This window comes from Micromys minutus (assembly GCF_963924665.1).
Source record: "Micromys minutus genome assembly, chromosome: 6".
NCBI classification, from domain to species: Eukaryota; Metazoa; Chordata; class Mammalia; order Rodentia; family Muridae; genus Micromys; species Micromys minutus.
In genome coordinates this window covers 55,872,963-55,895,881 of record NC_137975.1, presented here as the reverse complement: position 1 = coordinate 55,895,881, position 22,919 = coordinate 55,872,963, and the positions used below count along the sequence as shown (strand labels likewise).

General features: G+C 46.1%; 1 protein-coding gene across 4 annotated transcripts; it reads left to right on the top strand.

Annotated features, from left to right (window-relative positions):
* Positions 1–1,394: 1,394 nt before the first annotated feature.
* On the top strand, positions 1,395–20,343 carry GATA3 (GATA binding protein 3; the record flags this gene model as incomplete). Of its 4 annotated transcripts, none has more annotated exons than XM_080918555.1 (5): positions 1,395–1,635; positions 3,992–4,528; positions 9,904–10,046; positions 15,489–15,614; positions 19,842–20,343. In XM_080918555.1, the coding sequence occupies 5 exons, from the start codon at positions 1,395–1,397 to the stop codon at positions 20,124–20,126; spliced, it is 1,332 nt and encodes a 443-aa protein (XP_080774681.1). In that variant the 3' UTR covers positions 20,127–20,343. The 4 variants fall into 4 exon arrangements, with proteins under 4 accessions (XP_080774681.1, XP_080774680.1, XP_080774683.1 ...); XM_080918554.1 differs by having other exon boundaries at positions 9,901–10,046; XM_080918557.1 differs by having other exon boundaries at positions 19,850–20,020.
* Positions 20,344–22,919: the final 2,576 nt, after the last annotated feature.

The following is a 22,919-nucleotide window of genomic DNA, read 5'->3' as shown; positions in this document are numbered from 1 at the left end:
GCGGCCGGGTTTCACTGGTACGGAATAATCTACTGAGCCCGAATGAATCGGCTTTGCTACATTTAAAGGGCCAGAGAGCGAATTCCCTCCTGCCTGTCCCCTCTGCCCCAAGCCCGGGCCGGCCTCGCCCACCCTGCCCGCGGCCCCTCTGCCCTAGGCGGCCCTTGGCGGCGCCCCTTTCCGGTCAGTAGAGGGGCGGGGGGAGGGGCGGCGGTGTGCGGGGGTGGGGGGGATGGGATGGGGGTGGAGGTGAAGTCCTGGAGCGGGTTTGGGTTGCAGTTTCCTTGTGCTGGAGATCGTGTCCCCTCCTGCCAGCGCCAGGCTCCTCCCCCTCGGCGCGGATGACACTAGAACCTCCTTAAGTTGCGTCGCGCCACAGCTGTCTGCGAACACTGAGCTGCCTGGCGCCGTCTTGATAGTTTCAGAAAGAATGCATTCCCTGTAAAAAAAAAAAATACTGAGAGAGGGAGAGGAAAAGAGGGAGAGAGAGAGAGACTGAGAGAGCGAGGCAGAGAGCTACGCAATCTGACCGGGCAGGTCACACGCCTCCTCCTCTCCCCTCCTTGCTACTCAGGTTGGTATTGTGACTTTTTTTTTAAAGTTTGATATCACTACCTCCTCTTGGAGGGACTGGTATTTTTGTCTTAGGGGTTTGGGTTTTTTTTTTTTTTTCTTTTTGTAAATTAAAAGCTCAGTTTTCTCTTTTTGGAGGTTTTGTGGTGGTTGGGAAGATCCTGGGGCCGGTGTCCTCCAGGGAGGACTTGTCCCCAAGTTTTAATGGCTTAGTCAGTCCCGGGCTCCTGCGAGCCTGGCTGTTGGAGGTGTGCTGGGGAGCTTGGCTTCCTTTCCCTCTGGGTCTTCGCGTGCGTGTGCACGTCCCGGGTGAGTCGGCCCTGCGGGGAAACTCGAGAAGACCTAGTGCCCTCCAGAATTTCAGGTGTTAAGAGTACTTACAGCTCATTCAGGTCTCTCTTTCTTTCCCTTGCAGGTGATCGGAGGAGCAACCATCTCTGAGCGCCAAGGAACCAGTGTGTAGTGTGGCCACACTTGGATTCCTCTCTCTTTCTCTCTTCTTTTTTTTTTTTTTTTTTTTTGACCCCTTTTATTCCTCCGTGTCTGCTTATTTTGGAGGGGGGGGTCTTCCTCTTTCTTCATTCTTTCCCTTTTCTTTCTTTCCTTCCTTTCTTTTGCTAAACCCCGCACATATTTTTCTTTCCTCTCTAAACCCTCTTCTTTGCTCACCTTTTCTATCCGCTTCACTACAAACAAACCATTAAACGATCCCTCTCCTGGGCCCCCGACGGCAGGAGTCCGCGGACCTCCCAGGCCGACAGCCCTCCCTCTACCCGCGAGGGTTCCGGGCCCGGCGAGAGGGCGCGAGCACAGCAGAGAACATGGAGGTAACTGCGGACCAGCCGCGCTGGGTGAGCCACCATCACCCCGCGGTCCTCAACGGGCAGCATCCAGACACGCACCACCCGGGCCTCGGCCATTCGTACATGGACCCGTCTCAGTACCCCCTGACTGAAGAGGTGGACGTACTTTTTAACATCGATGGTCAAGGCAACCACGTCCCGTCCTACTACGGAAACTCGGTCAGGGCTACGGTGCAGAGGTATCCTCCGACCCACCACGGTGAGTCCACCTTGGTGCTGGAACCCTCTGGATCCGCGCCTGATTTCCTCGGTCCACGAGACCGTCAGAGACCCTGGTTGGGCAGAGCAAGCCAAAGCCCCTAAGTGTGTTACTAGTTCATTTAAAAAAATATCAGGGGCCCGGAAATGGGCGAGGAAGCTGTGTCGCTCTTTGGGAGTGTTTTTGCTTTTTTTTTTTTTTTTTTTTTTTTTAAATAAGAGAGTGCAGCAGGCACCACTCCTTGCGAGTGTCCTTCGGGCCAGGCACTCACCTGGCAAGCGCTGAGACGCAGCCCTGGTCCACAAGCGGTTGCAGATTTTGCAGCCGGGGAGAAATCTCTAGCGGTGCCTGCAGGCGCCGAGCCTTTCAGGCCGGGCAGCAGTGCGGGCCAGGCCGGCCTGGAACTGGGCTCCTTCAGCTTCTAGTTATCTGATGGAAGGGGTCTTCCGCCGGAGCTTTGCAATTTGTGTTTTCTCTCTTATATTTTCAGAAAGGCCCCCACACATGTATTTATTTCTATTTTCTTTTGCTCCCCGTCCTCAAAAGCTAGTGCATTTGAGTTTTAGTCAAGTTCCTACCTACCGGTGTCGGTGAGGAAGAGAACCTGTGGTTGACACGGTATAGGGGAGAAAGCCCTAAGCTAAAGAGAAGTCAGGTTGGCTTAGACTCCCGGCTCCACAGAACTTTTCTACATCTTTGTTTTTAGCTTAATGGCGAACAACCCCGGTTGCATTTTCTCCTGGGGCCTACTGTAGTTCCTACTGGTTTCTCAAAGATTTAGGATACATCAAAGTTTCTTTTTAAGTAGGAGTGTTTGCAATTGCCTCCTCCCCCTAACCATTCACCTTGAGAAATGTAGGGGAGTTCTGAGGTGTTTTAAAAAAGTGAAAAAGAAAGAAACATATCCTTCTTTGACTGAGACAGGGGACTCCTTGCACTCTACAGCTGTAAGTTTACGCATTTAAACGAGCAAAAAAAATTTTTTTTTGAAGGGAAAATGGGAAGTTTTCTTAGCTAGCCTGAGGTCTGCTGAGCTCCCGCTTCTTACAGAGCTAGCTAGCCTCGGCTCTGTAAGAGGCAGGCATCCTCTAGCCTAGAGCCGTCAGGTTTTAAACAGTCATTTCTGCGGATGGGGCGCTCTTTGCTCCGGTTGTGTGCAGATTAGCAGTTAAGTGGAAATGAGGTAGATCAGACCTAATGTTATTTACTATACAACTTCCTGCATTAAAAAAAAAAAAGAACCTTAACCCTTGGCGTTCAAGAGAATTCTCCATCTCTCTCGACTCCCCTCCCCTTCCTCTCACTTAAGATTTTAGTTTCAGTATTGTTCTTAATGGTTGACTAGAATGGAAAATGGTGAGGCAGATACTGGATTGAAAGATCAATAAGGGTGTAGATTTGCTCTCCAAGTTTAAAGGTTACCCTATTAGAGAGTATGGACTTGGTAACTCATGGCCGCTTTAACACTATTTTAAATGAAGACTAAACATACGGTGTATATGAGTCACCCTTCATTTGAAATAAACACATAAACTGGAATTTTGCAGTCTCAGGTGAAAAATTCCCAGAATTCCCCAGCGAACAGGAAAGTCTCCATGGCCTAGGGGCTTCTTTCCTTTTCTTTTTCTGTAAAAGTTGGGTGGGTGAAGAAAGAGAAGAGGGGTGGGGAGGGAATTCCAGAATTTAGGTATGGATACCTTCAAGGGTTTGGGCAATGAAAATTTCCTTGCAAATATCCATGTCCGGCTGCTTTGTCACTTCTAAGCAAGCACTGAAGTTTTCTGCCATTAACTCTCCAAAGCGCCCTGCCTTCCCTTGTGGGAGCTGGGCCTCTCCCTAGGGTTGAGGAGTGGTGTGGTCTTGCTTTAGGTCTCATCATTCACCCAGGCTTTCTTATCAGCCTGGTTGGGATTAAGTCTGCGGTGGGAGAATCAGGGCCATTGAAAGAAACCAATAAATCAAGGCAGGTTCTAGAGAGAGAGAGAAAAGAGAGAGAGAGAGAGAGAGAAAGAGACCCCAGGGAATCTGGGTTAGACTGTTCATTTGGAGAGGACAAATAAGCCAAGGGATCTTTCCCCACGTCCTTGCAACTCCTCTGGAGTAATAGGACTGGGCCTTTCGTTTTAGACTTGATAGGTGTGGACAGGGTCTGCTTCTATCTTGAGGCATGTGGGCCTGGTCCTCCTGGGACCACGCAGTCTAGAGTGTGTTTGAGCTCAATTGCGGTTGAGCCGGGAGGTTGGCTGACTGGGAGGTTGGGGGCGCCAGGGGGAAATATCTCCAGGTGTGTCTTAGGGCAGCTCTTACTGCGGTCTTTTTTCCCTCCTCCCTCCCCCCATCATCGTTGGCATCGCAGGGAGCCAGGTATGCCGCCCGCCTCTGCTGCACGGATCTCTGCCCTGGCTGGATGGCGGCAAAGCCCTGAGCAGCCACCACACCGCCTCACCCTGGAACCTCAGTCCCTTCTCCAAGACGTCCATTCACCACGGCTCTCCTGGGCCCCTGTCCGTCTACCCCCCGGCTTCATCCTCTTCTCTGGCCGCGGGCCACTCCAGTCCGCATCTCTTCACCTTCCCGCCCACCCCTCCGAAGGACGTCTCCCCAGACCCGTCGCTGTCCACCCCAGGATCCGCCGGATCGGCCAGGCAAGATGAGAAAGAGTGCCTCAAGTATCAGGTGCAGCTGCCGGATAGCATGAAGCTGGAGACGTCTCACTCCCGTGGCAGCATGACCACCCTGGGAGGGGCCTCGTCCTCAGCCCACCACCCCATTACCACCTACCCGCCCTACGTGCCCGAGTACAGCTCCGGACTCTTCCCACCCAGCAGCCTGCTGGGAGGATCCCCTACCGGGTTTGGATGTAAGTCGAGGCCCAAGGCACGATCCAGCACAGGTAAGCGCCACCTCCATTCCTGGGAATCTCTCTTTAGCTCCCTTCTGTTTGCACTACATCCAGGTCAGGGCGGGGGGGGGGGGGGGGGCTTCCTTTCCTCTAAAATAAGGGTCTCTGGGAGGGCTACAGGTAACCCCCCCCAGCCCACTTTCTTCCATTCTTCTAGCCTGGGAAGAATGTTATGTGTCTTAATTCCTACTGACTTAGGCAGGGGAGAGGAAGTGTGATCTAATTGTAACCCCCTGCCCCATCCGCCCCACCCCAGTGGGCTGGGAAAGAAAAAAGGCTAACAAAAACAAATGAAGACTCTCTCCTCCTGCCTGCTGAGGGACTTGTGGATTCAACCACTACCCTTTACTTTCCAAGACCAAATGGAAGGCCCCTGGAATAAATCTGTAGTGTTTAAAGCTAAAACGAAACCTCCTCCAACCTAAACAAACACAGGTCCTTCCTATGACCCCTTTGGCCTCTGTCAGACGGGACTGTTCCTCTTTCCTCCACACACAGAGGGTCACTGGGGCTGTAGCCAAGGACTGTCCTTAATAGAGATGTGTATAAATAAAGTGTGTGTTTGTGTCATTTGGGAAGGAGGCAGACACTTTGTAAAAGGAGCAGGCTTTGCATTGGAAAGGGACTCTTAGCTGAACTTCTGAGGGCAGAAGGTGCTGGGATACAGGGGACAAAGGGAGACAAGTGTCCTAGCTAGTCAGTTACCTAGAGTGTCTTTTGGAGCATTCAGTGTTAACCCCAGCTTAGAACTGACTATCCCTGGGAGCTGATTGGAAGGCAGGCATGCTAGAGAGAAAGGCTAAAAAAGATTCTGCAGGTGCAAGCCTCTGCTTCCTCAGCTCTTCCCCTTCTCCTCAAAAGCAGAGTGTGTTTCCCCAGCACACCGAGAGCCAGATCCCTAGTCTATCGAGGTCTTTGCAGGAAAAGCCTACATAGGCGGAACCTTTCTTCGCTTTAGAAATAAGACAAATTCGCTCTCGGTTTGTGGCTACTGGAAGCATTTCATTCAAACGAGATGGAGATCAGACTTAAAGAATATTTTTAGAAAGGATTTTGGGGAAGATTGTTATGTCTCGTAGGTGTGTTCATTTCAGATTGGGCCTTATCAACTACGCAGATCGTATAAAACAGCAATGGTTACAAAAACAATCCACTGTCTAGAAAAAGGGCTGGATGAGCAGGCTTCAGGCTGTGCTTAGGTTTGGAAGACTTCAGAGGGTACTGGGGGGACCAGTGACCAGGAGAGCAGTTTCAGGATTTTCTTTTCTTTCTTTCTTCTTCCCCTTTCTTTTTCTGTTTTTCTTCCCAGGGTGACATTCACTCTGACTGCCTGAGCAGGACTGTCTCTATTTAGTTGATATGTTTTAGCTAATCCAATTATTTTCAGACGGCTGCACGCGACAGTTGCATTGTTTATCCTGGGCCAGGAACTTTAATAGAGTCCGGATGCGGTTAGGCTGACAGAAAAACTCAGACCTGCATGCTCAGTACGTGAAAGTAGGCAGGAGGGAAAAGGAGGCAGCCTCTGGTAGAGTCAAAAAGAGTGTTTCAGGAAGGAGAGCTGAGGTGGTTGGCTAAAGGCTAAAGGTGCCTGGGCCAGAACTAGGCTCTCGGGGAGTGTGAGGTGAGGGCGGTGGAGTAGAAAGAGCCAAGGAGACTGTTTGCCTCCTAACTGTTCTGCTGGAGGGCTGAGATCAAGGAACAGAAGCCTGTGTGTTTTGAAGTTGCACTGGGGTTTAAAAACAAAGCAAACCAAAAATGCTCTGAGGTCAGGGGAGAGCCTGGTCTCTGGGCTGAAGTGGTATCTGTGAGGGAAAGGGGGACTCTGATGCCCAGGTTTCTTTTCTACCTCCTCAGGTTTGCACTTTTTTTTTTTTTTTTTTTTTTTTTTTTGTACTTGGTTTGATCAGTTTCTGTCTCTCCTCTCTCTTTCTTTAAGCTTGTGTGGAGGGGTGAGGGGCAAAACCAGGTCAGTGCTAGGCCCTCTTCTAAACCAGATTCTATTCGTAAAGTTTGTTTGTTTACTATTTTGGTGAAGGAGGGAAATTATTGGAATTTGGCTTCCCATTTCTTCCCCTTTTACTCCTTTCTCAGCGTCATAAAAAGCAAGAGTGCTATGCCCGACTCGCAAAGGAGGTGGGACTTTTGGAGTATAGAGGGAACTTTCTGGAATGTAGAGGGAATTCTCTTAGGTTTAGCTTCCTTCCCCTTCCTTCCCTTCCCTTCTTCCTCCTCACCTTTGCCCTCCCTCTTTCCCCTTCCATTTTCTTTCCTCTTTGTAGGTGCTTTTATTGGAGGAGATAGAAAAGAAGTGCCAGTCGGGATTGTTGCTGTGCTTCTGCGAAAGCTGTGCTCAGGGCCTGCATTGCTTTCTTGGTGTCTTCCGGTCTCTCAGTTCTATCTTTGTGAACAAAAGACAAACCCCTTCCCCTGAAGGACTTTTTTTTTTTTTCTCAGTTTCCCTGACCACTTTCTGGATGTGGGTATCTCTCTCCACTCTCCTCAGAAAAATATCTTACCCTACACAGCCCAGTTTCAGGGTTTCGGTCAGAAGCCCAAGGGGCATTTGAGAATGGCTGTTGAATGTCAAGAGGCCTCGTAGCTCTGTGGTTCTTGTCACCTAAGAGAGGTGTCTGCCTGGCAGCTCACAGCAGACAGGGGGAAAGGCAAGAGGAAGACAGAAAACAGGAGAGTCAGGCCCTCCATTAGGAAAATTGGCTGTGTGCTGAAGTCACAGTAGAGGCAAGGAGAAATGACAAGAGGAAAACCCACGCGAGGCAGCACAGTCAAAAATGTATGGGGTGAATCAAGACAGAAAATTGCTCTACTGTGCAGGGCTGTGCCTGAGAGCAACCGTTGTAGTTGTCTGCTTTCAAGAGCCCTCTGAAAAGGAAGCTGTCTTCCTCCCTCCTGCCTGACAAAGGAAAGGAAATCAGCCTGGCCACAGGCTGGGAGATCCCCTCAGCAGGGTCAGGGTGCCTAGGCATTTATGCTGCTCAGGGAAAACCTCTTGACTACCCTTCTGCTGGGCCTGGTACAGGGACCATATAGCCAGCGAGCCTCCGTGGGCTTTTCTGTACGGTGCATATGCAGGAAAGGGGACCTAAGTGGCCCCTGTGCAGACAGGATGAAACAGCAGACTTTGGCTGGGTCATGGCCCATGCTTCTCTCTTCCAGCATGCTGGCTGTGGATGCAGTGGACATTTGAGAAGCCAAAGCCAAAAGGCCTGTTGACCATGGCTCTCTGGTACCTCCTCACCCACCCATCCCTTCAGCCTCCCTACAGTTATTAGCCCATCAGAGTTTGATCCTACATGAAAATTGTCTGAGTACAAAGCACTCGAGAACCTATGGGGGAAGCAGAAAATGTTAACCTAGTTCCCTGGGAAGTACCTTTGGCTGGACGTGTAATGTTTTATATCTAGTCTTAGGGGCTCTAGGATAACAAGAGAGAATTCTCCCCAAGTTAAAACCCCATTTTTCTTTTTCTTGTTTGTAATCCAGATTGGGGGGAAATCTCTGCTTAAATCCTTTTTGAAAAGGCGTGTTTACACATGGTCCTTGAGTAATGGCGATGGCAAAATGAGAATATTTTTCATGGTTTTCTGGCCACTTGGTAGAGAGGGTTGGAGTTAAACTGTGGTGATAACTTCTTAGAACTGTCCCTGGAGAATGTGCCCCTAAGGGGGCCCACAAGTGTGAATACCCCTTGTTCCTTTGGGTTTGATCTGGGGCCTTTTAAAAATCATTAAGCCTTTTCCCTCCCAAGGTAGATTTTGTTTCTTTTCTGGGAAGCCCGAATTCCCAATTAATCTTCTGGAGTTTCTTTTTTAAATTTTGTTTGTCATTGATTAATCTCTCAAGACAAACGGATCCCTTTAAGTGCTGGGCATCCAACCCAGCGTCTGTACATGGTAGGCAAGTGATCTATTATAGAGGTGTATAGATTCCCCACTTTCCCATCTATCCTGAGTGCCTCCTCATTGCCTTGCCTCACCTCTGTGGTGGACCATCTCGGGTTGAGCTGCTTGCTCCTGCAGGGGACAGGGTTCTCTACTCTCTCCTTGGCTTGAGGAACTAAGCATTCTAGTATTTCTCTCCACATTCCCCAGAGCAGTAGAGGTTCTTTTAGACAGAATCTTTCTCCTGTTCAAAATGTTGAAGAAAAAAAAAAGTCTCTTTGGCCACTTTTCTTCCAGGGATCCATTTCTACTGAGGAACTTTGTGGAGTGGGTTCCTGTCTGGCTTTAGCCTTGCTTCTGGAAGTGAACAAACCTGACTGGGCTGGTTTTCTGTTTGTTTATTTGTGGTTTTGGAGAAAGAGAAGCTACAGTCAGGCCTCAGTTAATGAGGGGACCCGCATAGACCCCCCCACCTCTTTGACTAACTTACCTCTCCTAATCTGTGTCTGACCTTCATTTTATTCCTTTTGCCCTCTTCTCTCCTGGCTCTCCCCCACACCCCTGCAGATCTCCTGCCTAAAGGCTGGTACTGTGTTTACTTCCATCAGTCCCTGGCTGGCCACGCTGGGGCTAGAGTCTGACTTCAAGTTCTCTAACTGCAGCTGCAAAACTGTGGGAAATGTTGACCTTTTTTTCTTTTTTGAAGAGGAGGCTGTGAGGATAGTGATGAATCAATCCTGCTGGGCCTTAATTGATGACTTTGTAATTAGGGGCATTTATAGTTTTATTGGTAGTTAAAAAAATGTGAAGTTTTAGCTACTCAATCAGCCAATTGGTCAATGTATACATCCACTCTATTATCTGTTTATCTCTCTAGCCATTGGTTAATCTTTCTTTTCTTTCCATTCTGATCTATATTACCGAGTCAGTCTGTATAGAAGGACTTGGTGACAACTGGGTCACCGTCGCTGGCTTCATTTACTTTTCCTTTTGAGGAAAATGAAAGAAGCCTTTGGCTTTGGCCACTGACTGATCTGCGCACAGCATGTTCTTAGGGAAATGTTTCAAGGTTCAGTCTCCCTCCTTCTTTTCCCACTCTATCTTCCTCACCACGTAGGACATGTCAAACGTACTCACCGGCAGTCTGTTTCTAACAGGGAAGAGTTATGTCAGGCGCAGAAGGTTGTAACTTTGGAGTACTTTAGAACCCACTTGCAAGAGTTTGGAATTTTTTTTTTTTTTTTTTGGATTTATTTTCCCTTCTGATCTAATTACCTGTCTGGGGGTTGGTTCTTTCCTACCACCATGTGTATCTCAAGGATGAAATTTAGATTTTTTAGGCTTGGGGGCAAGTGCCAGGTCACTAGGGGATCTCACAGGCCATCCTTCATCATCCTAAGTGTTACCTCCTTTTCATAGGCTTTCCTTCCTTAAGTGACTTATCTGTGACCTTGTTTCCAGAAGGCAGGGAGTGTGTGAACTGCGGGGCAACCTCTACCCCACTGTGGCGGCGAGATGGTACCGGACACTACCTTTGCAATGCCTGTGGACTCTACCATAAAATGAATGGGCAGAACCGGCCCCTTATCAAGCCCAAGCGAAGGCTGGTAAGTTCTCAAAAGAACTGAGCTCATGTCTCCGTTTTTTTTTGTGTTTCCCATGTACTCTCTGAGAAGGATAACTTTTTGTAGGAAATTGGCCTGATCGTTTTTTTTTCTCTTTTATTTTTCTTCCTTCTTTTCACTGTTTCTCCTCCTCCCTTTATTCCTTTTATCTTTTCTCCTTTTATATATTTTTTTCAAATTGGATACAGAAAAAAAAAACTTCATATTTTCATCTTTCATGTTTGAGTCATTTATATTTAAGGAGAGTAACTTACTGGTTATCACATCTGAAACATAGATCCCGACAGAGTCACTAAGTTTAGCAACATCAGGACCACTGTGTCAGTAATTGCTGTGTCACGAAGAGAAATTTAATGTGGGGAATGAAGTATCTCAGGGACCATTTAGAGCATACTCTGGAAGTAGCAGAAGGCTCCGAGGAGGCCGTTCCAGGTCCAGGGCTATAGATAAACCTCTGATATCGATGCTCTCAGATAAATAGGATTCCAAGTTGTGATAGTGCACTCCTGTAATCCCAGAATTTAGAAGATGGAACCACAAGATTAGGAGTTCAAGGCCAGCCTCAGCCACATACTGAGTTTGTAGCTAGCTTGGGCCATGGGACTGCTGGTGACTTCATTGAATTTTAGATCCAGTCTCTGGTATTTTTCTCCTTCTCGGTCTGACACTTTGAAAACTTCATGTAGGTGATTCCCGTCTTGGCTTGTGGTCTCATCTTTGGCTTTATTTTGTTTGAACCACACTGTCCATAGGGCACGAGTTCCCTGCTCCACTGCATACACTCCTTTCTTTTGGATAATTAGGAATCCCTTGAGGGAACCTCAGACCATTGAGCCTTTATAAAGGAATCAAACAGGAGGTGATCGTTTGTAAACTTGACTCTGGCACCTTGGACCGGCTCGAACGATGTGAGTGTATGTACCTGGGACAGTAAGAGTCATGATCAGGGGATGCACAGGTCAGATCAGAAGGCTGAAGCCCAGTGAGTGAGCAAGTGAGCCCACCCGTGCAGATTCTAAGGTGGAAAAGTAGAGCAAAAACCGATGAGGGACCCCCCCCCCTTCGTTAAAGCACTATTTGTCTTCCCTGTTAGACAGCGGCACGGCACGCTTCAACACCTTTCACATCCTCTTTAGAAAAAGCCAAACTTTCTAGGGGTGGAAGTGCCCACATGACTTTAACTTTTTTTTTTTTGGTCAATCTTAGATCTCTAGGCTTTATCCCTATCTGATCTTTGCTCTTTTCTCCAACACTCTCAACCACCCTCCCCTTATGCAGTTTAGGTTTTTTTTTTTTTCCCCTTTCTTTTATGTGCAAAGCCAGCTTCCTAGGAAAAAGCTGCCGGATATCTGAGGGCTAGAGATAACTCATAAACAACAACTCAGCTTCCCCAACTTAAACATCAAGACCTTTAGACAGATCAGAACAAGAAGCATTTAAAAAAAAATGGCTAGAGGTGTCAGCTCTGAATGAATGTGATCACACCGCAGAAGAAATGCCGTGAATCATTCAGAGCCCGGCCTGAGGGAAAAAAAAAAACAAACCAAAAAAGAAATAAAACCAACAACAATAACAACAAAAGTCCTAGTTGAAATAAGATGTGCTACAATTACAGTAGAGACAAAAAAAAAAGTTTAAAAAGTTTTGAATTTTCTGATGGACGGTAGAGAGTTTGTCTGTACAGAGAACACAGGGAGGCCCCACTGCCAGTTTATACAGGCTCGCCTTTACTCACCTTTCATGGGAAGTCTTTGGAACTCTGAGTAATGATCGCTTTCAATTCTAGCATTCATAGGTTGTCACTGGTTAAACCGTCTATCTTAATGGTCTCCTCTGGTTGAGGGAGGTATTGATATTTTCAGTTCCATTACAATTTAGAAGCTACACAGAGACACGGAGACAGTTCTCCCGCTTTGTAATGTTGGTTCGTGCTGCGTGTGCATGTGTGTGCATGTGTGTGTGTGTGTGCATGTGTGTGCATGTGTGTGTGTGTGTGTGTGTGTGTGTGTGTGTATGTGTGTGAACTGACTTGCAGGAAGAGTCAGTGTTCTCCTACTCTATCAGCTCTGGGGATTGAACTTACAGCATCAGGCTTGCCTGCATCTCCCACTCTATCAGCTCTGGGGATTGAACTTACAGCATCAGGCTTGCCTGCATGTGCCCTTATGCTCTGAGCGGTCACGCCAGTGCCCTCCCTCATTAGATGTGCTCTAACTTCCATACATGTTGAACCTTTGTTTTGTTTTGTTTTTCTTTCCTTTGCCTGCCTTCCTGCTGGGGTATAGAAGCCTAGGCTCATACATACTGAGGACACTGGAGCTGCATTGTCTGCTTTCTTACAGTCAATGGCTCCGCCTTTCTAGCTTGCTAGTTTTGTCTTCCACATTTGCAGACCCCACTGATGACGACTCGGCCCCTCATGTAGCTAGCTATTCATGAGATAAGGCTTTAACACTGACACAGAAGAGATGACCAGCGGTCAGATCTACAGTCTTCCCTTCCATTAGTATTCCAGAATTTCCTTATGTTTTACAGCTAGAAAGGGCTGAGTGGCTTGCCTAATTTAAGGACTTATTGATGTCTCTACCACTGGGTCCAACAGTGTGACTCTGTGCACTTATGTAAGTTTGCCTAAACTCTGTCTTACCAGAGATGTATCTGGCACGCATGTGTACTTACATGATATTTACAATATACAGTGACAGATTATTTATATATGTACTGAATTCTTTCTTTAGTTGGCATTATATATTTGTTTACCTTCTATATTCAAAATTATTGAGTTGGGAAAGCTGTTTGCCTGGGTGGACACTGTTGGGCTTTATCTGAGTATTTCTTCCGAAATGCCACGGGGAGGTGATAATAATCGCATGTAACATAATTGTCACAAATGATTAGGCGTTGGTTTTCAGTAGGACTTTCTTCCAGAGAGCCCAAGAGGGAAATAGTTATTTAAGTATTAAATGATCGCATTTCACAAAGGCAGGTGGCCAAAGGCACCAGAATCAGCATCAACGCTCTCGGGTCTCAGTGACATATTTTCAAAATGGGCAGCACCTTCTCCACGATGAGAGAGAAGGGCTGTTTTTAATTTCACTTCCTTACAATCCCAAAAAGAATTACTGAGGAGAAAAAAAGAAAAGAGAGAGAGAGAGAGAGAGAGAGAGAGAGAGAGAGAGAGAGAGAGAGAGAGAGAGACTAAGTTTGGTTATTTAAAGCTTGCAGGACTTTCAAATCGTAGAGGTCTGAAAGGAAGGGGCTATTTCTGCTGCATTCAGAATTATCACTCAGTTTTCAAACTTGTTCACTGTAGCTTTGTGCTTCATAGAGTATTGATAGAGAACAAGGCAAAGGCACTGTAGTTGTTAGTTTCATCTTAAAATCATATCAGATCCTCCTATCCTTCCTTCTTTCCTTTCATTTTCCTCCCCCACTTCTTCCTTCCTTCCTCCCTCCCTTCCTCCTTTCCTTCCTTCGTACTTTTCTCGGCTTTCTTTCTAGGGTTGCTGGCGGGCAATACAACCCAGGCCTTTTGCTATTGTTTAACAGTCTTTCCACGAGTTGACTCTCCAGTTTCCAGAACTTTCTTAACATAGTCGAATGCTTTGTCTTCGGTTCCTTTCTTTACTATCGATTCTGAACTCAGGATCCAGACTCAGTTTTGAGTTAACATTTTCTTTTCAGGGTTAGTAAGAGGGGAATGTGTTAGAAATGACAGCTCCATTTTCTTTTAATTTTGTATGTGCAAGTGCAGGTGCATACACGGAGTTTTGCATATGCGGGTCGTACATAAAGGACCACTCAGGGTTAGGATCTAACTCAGGTTTTCAGTCTTGCTTCTGTGTGCCTTTAACTGTGAGCCATCCTAACAGCCCACAGTTCTATTTTCCTTCAGTAGTTCTGAGTTTAATTTTTCACTAAGAAAATGTGCATAGAAAAGTTGGCTGATAAATTCACATGCACAAAAGGTAAAAGAAGTCTCTTTCCATTTTCTTTTAAAAGCAGAACTAAGTAAGAACATTTAAACTTAATTTTTGAGACAGGATCTCTCTTTATAGACCACACTGGCCTAAAACTTCCTATATAGTGTGAGCTGACCTCACGCTGGTTGCAATCTCGATTCAGCGTGATTTAAAAATTTCACATTTTTAAATGCAGGGGTTACAGGTGTGAGTGACAGTCACCAAATCTATAATTATAAGTCAACATGAGGTTGGTATTTGGCCCTGGGACTGCTTTCAAACTCCCCAGAGTACAACAGATTGGAAATATGTAACTTTACCCTGGTGGCATGAAATGAGAGCTGGGTGGGAAGGTGATGTTCAGGATTTCTACTAAATTATCAGAGGATCGCTGTGTTTTGTTTTGTTTTTGGATTGCCTCATTCCATGATGGCGACCTACCTAAAGATCTCAAGGGTGGCTGTCCTGGGAGCGGCAAGTCTGAAACCGTCAGCTGTGTGGGATGGCTGCAGGGTGATCTAGCAGGGCTTGTTGACTCAGAATGTCCTGCTCCAAAATCAGGGCACCCTGAGTGCATCACACACACATATGCACATGCATGCACAAGCACACACATACACATGAGATTGCATGCACACACATACTCACTTCTGAAAGGGTAAAATTACTCCGATGTAGAACTCTACTCTCCAGAATCAAGTTTTGCATGTACATATGTGTGTCTCTGTGTGTGTGTGTGTGTGTGTACGCACGAGCATGTGATGCAGTCTCTAAAATATCTGTATTTATATATCTCTATATAAACCATCATCTTAGTTTAGCATTCGCAGTATTAGGCTCCCCTTGTATATCTGTACTGACGTAGCTTATATTCGTACCCTGCATCCTCAGCTAGCAGTAATCCTCCTGCCTCAGCCTCAGAGTGCAGAATTCCAGCAGTCAGCACTATATGCCCAGCTAATTTAACCCTTTTTGACTGGGGTGTCAATCTAGCAAGTGGCTTCCTAGCTCCTCCCTTTTCTTCACTCTTAGTGCCCCCTGACAGCCAGTAGCTGAGGCAGAGATCAACGTTTTTTGATTGTCTTTCTTGAAAAGGAAGTCATGTGGGCCTGGTGAATAGAAAGGACAAAGGACCCAAGTTTGCCTGGCTGATTGAAAGAGTTCAATTATAAAGATGAACTTGGGGATGGAGGGAGCAGGTAATGTTCCCAAGGAGGTCTGAACCTGGAGAGAGCAAGTTCAGTTTTTGCCTGCTGTGCCCAACAAACTCCAAGATCCTAGACTGGCTGCCTCTTTCTTCTCAAGGATGATCTGGGATCTCTATGACTTTCATGTGGCCCACTTGCTAGTTTTGATTTCAATGTCCCCCCCTTTTTTTTCCCTCCAAGCCAATCTTCACAGCTCTGCCAAGACATTTACTGCTTGCTCCAATTTAATCCTCTCCTCTCTCCCCCACCCCCAGTCCGCAGCAAGGAGAGCAGGGACTTCCTGTGCGAACTGTCAGACCACCACCACCACCCTCTGGAGGAGGAATGCTAATGGGGACCCTGTCTGCAATGCCTGTGGGCTGTACTACAAGCTTCACAATGTAAGTGGGACAGAAACCAGCCGGGGTGGGGGTGAGGGGATCCTGACCATGACCTTGAAAGTTCATTGGTGTCCAGATTTGATGGGTTTCAGTCAGCTCCTCTGGAGCTAAGCAATGTGTTCAGCTACAGATGCAGTAGGACTGAGTTTATTTGTATTTCTTGGTTTTCTGAGACACATGTTTTAGATAGCCCAGGCTAGCTTTGAATGCTATGTATAGAGGGGGCTGTCCTTAAACTCCTTCTGGTCCTCCTGTTGCAGTCCCAGAGTGACAGGATTACAGATAAGTGTCCCTATATGTGACCAGACATAGTTTTGAAAACATCTTTGCAGAAATGGTAAGGGTTAGAGGCAGAGAAGGAACACAGGTTTGGTAGCACATTCATAATTTTGGTACTTAAAAGCCTGAGACAGGAGGACCACCATGAGTTGGAAGCCAATATGACCTACAAAGCTAGTACTGGGCCAACCACAGCTACCTCAAAAACAACAATAAAGATGGGGGAGAACACAGACCAATACCCATTTAGTATGTTTTTGACAGTTTTTATGTGAGGTTAGCACCTGCTAAATATCTTAGACCTGTGTACATTTTAAGGGGAAAAGTCTTGGAAAGCAGGAAAATCATCAGTTCTAAAGCGAGGTCAGGTGCACATTGCCTTTAATTTCAGTGCTTGGGAGACAGATGAGGGTAAATTGCTATGACTGGTAATTGCCAGCCTGATCTACATAGTGAATTGTCAGACTACATAAAGAGACCCTATGTCAAAAAACAAAACAAGAAATTGTAGTTCTGTTTTGATATTCCCTTATATACAGTGGGGTGTGGGGGATGGGGAGCCCACCTTCCTCACAGGAAGAAGGGAAAAAGATAAATAAATAAAAATATGTGGTTCTGCTGTTCATTTCTGAGCCAAATAGGACAGATAGATTTGACTACTAATGGGGACAAAAAGTCTTGGCTGTGAACTTCAGATGGTTCCCTGTGTGACAAACATGAACTGAAATCCCATTAAATGTCTCTGTTCCAATCAGTTTTTCACTCGTAAACAACTTGGAGAAGTAAGGTTGGAATGCTAGGGAAAAGAAAAAGAAATGGTTAATTCTGCCTGCCAGGCCAGTCACTCCCAGTCTACATGGCTCTAGCCCCCCGCCCCCCACGATTATGAGACAGGGTTTCATACTGCCCAGGCTGTGTAGCAGAAGACAACCTCAAATGTATAGTTATTTCTAAACCAAAAAAAAAAAAAAAAAAAAAAAAAGAAAAAAAAAGAGAGAGAGAGAAAGAAAGAAAGAAAGAAAGAGAAAAGGAAAAGAGAAAAAAGACACGGGCTCTCTAATTCCTCAACTTTACCCGGTTCTTCTGAAGTCCTTTGCCTTTGGCAGAGTCTGGGAAGAATAAGGAGGAAGAAGCTTTTGCTTGTGGCTATTCTCTAAGTAGCTTTACCCAGGAACACCTGGGAATTGAAGAGGAAGCCAAGCCTCCTCCTCCTCTCTGGGATTAAGATGATGAGATGCCTTTTGACATGGTCCCCTTCATTGTTGCCCAGAATGAGGAAACTGGAGGCCTCCTAAGGAGAGTCTGCTCTACTTCCCCCACTCCTGGGGCCATGGTGCAACTGAACCAAGTCTTGCCTTCAAATATGAGGCAGAGGAGTTAGGTTTGTGGTTCAAATCTGGTAGGACTGGAATATTAGTGTTCAGAGGCCTCTCCAAGTATCCCCATGGCCTGTATGAGTATTTTCTGAGCTACAATTTCCACCTCTCTAAGAGTATCCATGTTCCTTGATGCCATGGAGAGGGGGTCTCAGAAAGCCCCACCATCTAGACAGGGTGAAGACTCGTTTTTAGTCTGGGGAGCACCAGGGGTGATGGGAGACCCGGTAAAACAGTGTGACCTCACAGCGCCACGAGATCTCCATGAACTGCCGTGTGCGTGTGTGTGTGTGTGTGTGTGTGTGTGTGTGTGTGTGTGTGTGTGTGATTCTCTACCACCTCCACAGAGCCATAGACTCCTAGGAAATTAGCTACCCATGCTGCTTTGGGAAGTGGTGGTGAGCGATGAGGAAGATGGTCTGTCACCTAACTAACTATATGCCTGCGTGCATATTTTTGAATGGTTGGATGGTGATGACTTTTTTTCTCTGTGTGGCAGGGATGGAATGCAGGGCTTGATCCTTGTGAGTGCTGAGTCACGCTCGCTCTTAACCTTTCTCTATTGCACACTCCTATTCCTTCCTGAACGAAGCTGCTTCAGCCTCTAAGCACTGCAGTTACAAGCTTAACTCCAGGGGAGAGAATTTTCTCATTCTCACACATATATTTGCTTTTCTTCCTTCTCCCCCTCCCTCCCTTTCTCCTCCTTCTCCTCCTCCCCCTTCTCTTCCTCCTCCTCCTCCTCCTCTTCTTCCTCCTTCTTCTGCCTTAGCTCGGATTCGTCCAAGGAGGCACGTTAGGTGTATTTAACGCTGAGATAATAATCTAAGGCCATTTTCTTGGCGTGTGATGTCCTCTGCCCATACTGTGTCTGCACATGTACGCCACGGGCTCCTCTCCGCTTATCTGGGTGTTTAGATGATCACCTATCTCTGCATCAGCATATCTAGGTGTGTTGTGACTAGCTAGCTATCTGTAGCCGAGTAGCTATTGGTGTAACCAGATATTATATGTAGATATCTGACTGTGTACATCTAGTGATCGTTGTACACAGTGGTGTATCTAGACATTATCTTAGGGAAGGTCTGATGCGGGGTGGATACCTGTCATCTCTGTGGGCGGAGGCTTTATCTTCCTGACAACCTGGAGTAGGAGCCCTGAGACATTTTTCTGGCACTGACTTAGGCTCTTTGGCTTCTCCTCACCCTGTCTTCCTGTCACAGGGGCAAATAAGGTCTGAGGCTCTAGTGTAGGGCTCTGTAGCCTTCTCTGGTGACCTCTGACAGCACTAAGAAGTCATGTGTTTAATGTACCTAGAAACTTGGTCCTTCTTGGCTATTTAGATAATTTCTTCCTCAACTGTTGTGCTGGTTGCATCCCTGGAAACATAGCCAGATATGTAGTTGATTCTCAGCAGATGCCTGCTGGTGACAGTCACTAGCTTGGCTCTTTATGAAGAGAGGCCTCAATTAGCTTTGTAGAGTCCCATATTTGATTCTAGGGCCCCAAAGTATATGGATTTAGAAAGGACATTTAGGAACCAAAAGGATAGGATGTTCAGGTATCAAAGCCTAGTGTTCTCTCTCTCTCTCTCTCTCTCTCTCTCTCTCTCTCTCTCTCTCTCTCCCCTACCCCTCTCTTTGAGTGAGAGTAGAGCTCATGCTAACCTAGAACTCCTAATCTTCCTGTCCCTGCATTCTAGGTACATGCCAGCACCAGCATGTTCTGCAAACCCAGCAATCTTCAGAGTAGTTTTGCATCTTTAAATGATGCATTTACAGTTTTTACATGGGACCATGCGTACCCTTACATGCTATCAAAGGACTTTGGGTTCTCTTGGCTGTTATTAAACCCTTGTTGATTGGTTGATTTTAGTTGCTCACGCAGAAGCAGGCAAGGGCAAAGCAGGAGCTTTCAATCACTGCGGGTGTGCTGGGTGACGTGGACACCGGGTTATCCTCTGGAAGAGGCTGTGGATGTAGCTCCTAGCAGGATGAGGCCCTGGCTTCCGTCCCTAGAACCTTCCACCCTCCAAAAGTCTCAGAACATACACATTTCCAGGGCAGGGATGCACAGCCGACTTAGTTTCTCAGAAAGATTGATTTTAACACAGGAGGCTTTACTCCATCCACCTCTGTGTGGCAAGCCCCAGAGAAGATTCATCATATAAGTAAACGAAATGGTGTCTGGTAACCCTGACTCCCCCATCTTCTCATGAAATATCTTAGGGAAATCCCAAGGAAGCAAGACAGGTTTTTGTATTTTAGTTGTCAGACATATACTTGATACCAGGTGGGCCCTGAACATGCCAACTTCCCCAGACCGGATGTTGGTGAGCTTAGCTGAATTGTGCTTGGGGGCCTGTGTGCTTCTAAAGCAATGGCATCTGAATCAGAGGCCCTGTGTTCCAAGACTTGCAGTACCTGGGTCTCTGGAAAGAAGGAAGAGGCAGCCAACAGAAAAACACATCCCTGGTCTGGGGCAGGGAACAGGGTCTGTGCTACTGAGCAAAAGCTTTTATCATTTCAAAGGCAGCAAAAAAGTAAAAAAAAAAAAATTGATCTTTGTTTAGATTAACAGACCCCTGACTATGAAGAAGGAAGGCATCCAGACCCGAAACCGGAAGATGTCTAGCAAATCAAAAAAGTGCAAAAAGGTGCATGACGCGCTGGAGGACTTCCCCAAGAGCAGCTCCTTCAACCCGGCCGCTCTCTCCAGACACATGTCATCCCTGAGCCACATCTCCCCCTTCAGCCACTCCAGCCACATGCTGACCACACCGACGCCCATGCACCCGCCCTCCGGCCTCTCCTTTGGACCTCACCACCCTTCTAGCATGGTCACCGCTATGGGTTAGAGAGGCAGAGCCCTGCTCCACGTGCGTGAGGAGTCTCCGAGTCTGCAGAGAGCTCTTCCGACCCCTTCTACTTGCGTTTTCGCAGGAGCGGTATCATGAAACCCGAAAGCGACAGATCTGTGTTTTTGAAGGCAGAAAGCAAAATGTTCGCTTCTTTTTCAAAGGAGCTCCTGGTGGTGTCTGTGTTCCAACCACTGAATCCGGATCCCATTTGTGAATAAGCCATTCAGACTCCTATTCCCTATTTAACAGGGTCTCTAGTGCTGTGAAAAAAAAATATTGCTGAACATTGCATATAACTTATATTGTAAGAAATACTGTACATTTGAGGAAGACTTTATTGTACCTGGATATCTGTAAGAAAGGCATGAAGGACGCCAAGAATTTTAAGGAATATAGGGAGATTAAAGTATGGAGATACAGAAGAAACTAAGTCTGATGTCTAAGTGGACACACTGTCAGTTTTCTTTCCCTTTAGTTGTTTGATGCATTTTAAAAAAGAAAAAAGAAAAAAAAAGAGGGGGTGGGGAGGAAAAAAGAAATTAAAAAAAAAAAAAAAAAAAAAAGAAAGAAAAGAAAGAAAAATCCAAGAAAAAAAAAGTTGTAGGCAAATGATTTGTTTCAGGCTGTGAGCCTTTTGCAGAAGAAATTTCAGATCTGGGCAATGTCTGTGTGCAGTTGCACTAGTTGCTCAGGAGGCTTTGAGGATGTCACGTCTAGGCCTACACACTCTGTGAATCAGTCCCTGTACCTGTTGTTTGTATGTATAATTCAGAAGCACCAAAATAAGAAAAGATGTAGATTTATTTCATCATATTATACAGACTGAATTGTTGTATAAATTTATTTACTGCTAGTGTTAGAAACTGCTGTTTTATTTTATTTTATTTTATTTTTTTGGTTTTAATGTTTTTTTTTCTCCCTCTCTGGATTTTTGGTTGAGTAAACTTAGCTTGCTTTCAGTTTCACACGCCTAAGGTGGATATACTCTAGAGGGTTTATTTTCCCTTTTATTATTATTTTTGACGGTATTTATTAAATAGCTTCTATGGGCCCAGCGGTACCTGTCTTTTTCATCACTTCTCTTGCAGCCTACGCTATGAAGGTAGCAGTGTACCAGCTACCACCATGCATGTCAGCGACTGGGCCTCTCACAAGCCTGGTCCTGAGAGCCACCTGGCTGACTGTTAGCCCCTGTGTGTTCTGTATTAGTTCTCTAAACAGTCTGTTGAAATACTACTATAAAAATAATAATAAAGTTAAAATATTTTAAAACAACAAAGCAACATTGTATCAAAGTGATGGCCAAGCTCTTAATTCTAGAGTTGTTTTCCCTTTAAGCATCCCAAAACAAATATGGTAGCTATTCACCAGGAGATCATGTGAACCCACAAAGGTGATATCCATCCCTCAGATGAGGGAACTGTGAGTTGTGCTGTTGTTTAGAGAAGTCTATCCCAGGCAGGCACTGCTTCTGGGTGCTCCTGTGAGATGCCTGCCATTCTTGGGCATCTCTAGAGGACAGTTGCAAGGCAGACGGGTGCTCCTCAGTTCACTTCTCCCTTGCTTTGCTACTGCTGAATAACAGGGCAATGGAGGGGTGACCGGGGTGTCTCTGCACAACGTGAAGGAACTGGTTTAAAACCTGTGTATATTCATTCCCTCTGCCCTCCGACAGAACGTGTAACTCTGGCACACGCCTACAGACCTGTTAACCACCTCTGCTTTCTTAGCAAATATTTTAAGTCTAAAGCTGAATATTGAAATAAAGGAGTCAGAAAAGTGACAATGCAGTGGAGAACTTGCCCCTGATTGATGACTGACAGTCCCCATATCATCCTCCAGTCACGTTTGAGGCACCTAGAAAAAAGGGTCATTTTGTTCGGTGGGGGGGGGGGGGAGGGTGGGGAGGGGCGGATTTTACTGTCAGGTTGGTTCCACCTCTTAGGAGTCCTTGCTTCTGTTCCCAAGACCATTTGTGTTAATGCCCTTTCACCTTAAGAACAAGGAATTCAAATTCTTGACATTCCTGGAGTGAGAAGGGGTGGGGGGTGGGGGGTGCACAGGAAAAAAAAGTCCCAAGGCTAGCCAGCCAGAGCTTTGTTTTAGGTAAGGTAGCATCAGCACTGTTTTTTTTTTTGTTTTTTTTTTTTTTTTTTTTGTTTTTTTGGTTTTTTTTTTGGTCATTTCATCATGACATATTTCAATTTAATTTTCAAAGCTGTTTCTAGAAGATGATGCAAAAGCTTTAAAAAATGTATAGAGGGAGAGGACAGTGGTTCAAGTTTCCTTTGGAATATGGCTTCGGTAGGTGTTGTTTTTTTCGAACTTTTTAAAAAGGAGAGAGTAAGCGTGCATGCACAAGTGGAACAGCAATGTTGGTAAAGGTTTAATCTGGTAAAACAGGATAAGAGCCAAGACACTGCTGAAGGTCTTTTGAGTAAACTGTATCCTTGGTCAGTCTTTAATCTGTCTGACCTCACTTTCCAAAACTGTATCAGTTCAGTCACAGACAAATATCTGAGATATAAACTGGAGCCCTGGAGAAGGGGAGAAGAGACAATAATCTGACTTACGTGTTTTTTTAACGGGGTCTCACGCAGTAGATTGGGTTGGCCTGGAACTCATGGTGGAGCCCAGTCTGGTCTCTAACTCCAGGCCATCCTCCTGACTCATCCTCCCTGGTGCTGGAGTGATGGTTATGAGCCAACACACCTGACATGGTTTAGTTCTTTAAAACATTTCAAAGGCTGACATCATAGGGAAAAATCCAGCTTTGCTGTTTAGGAAGTT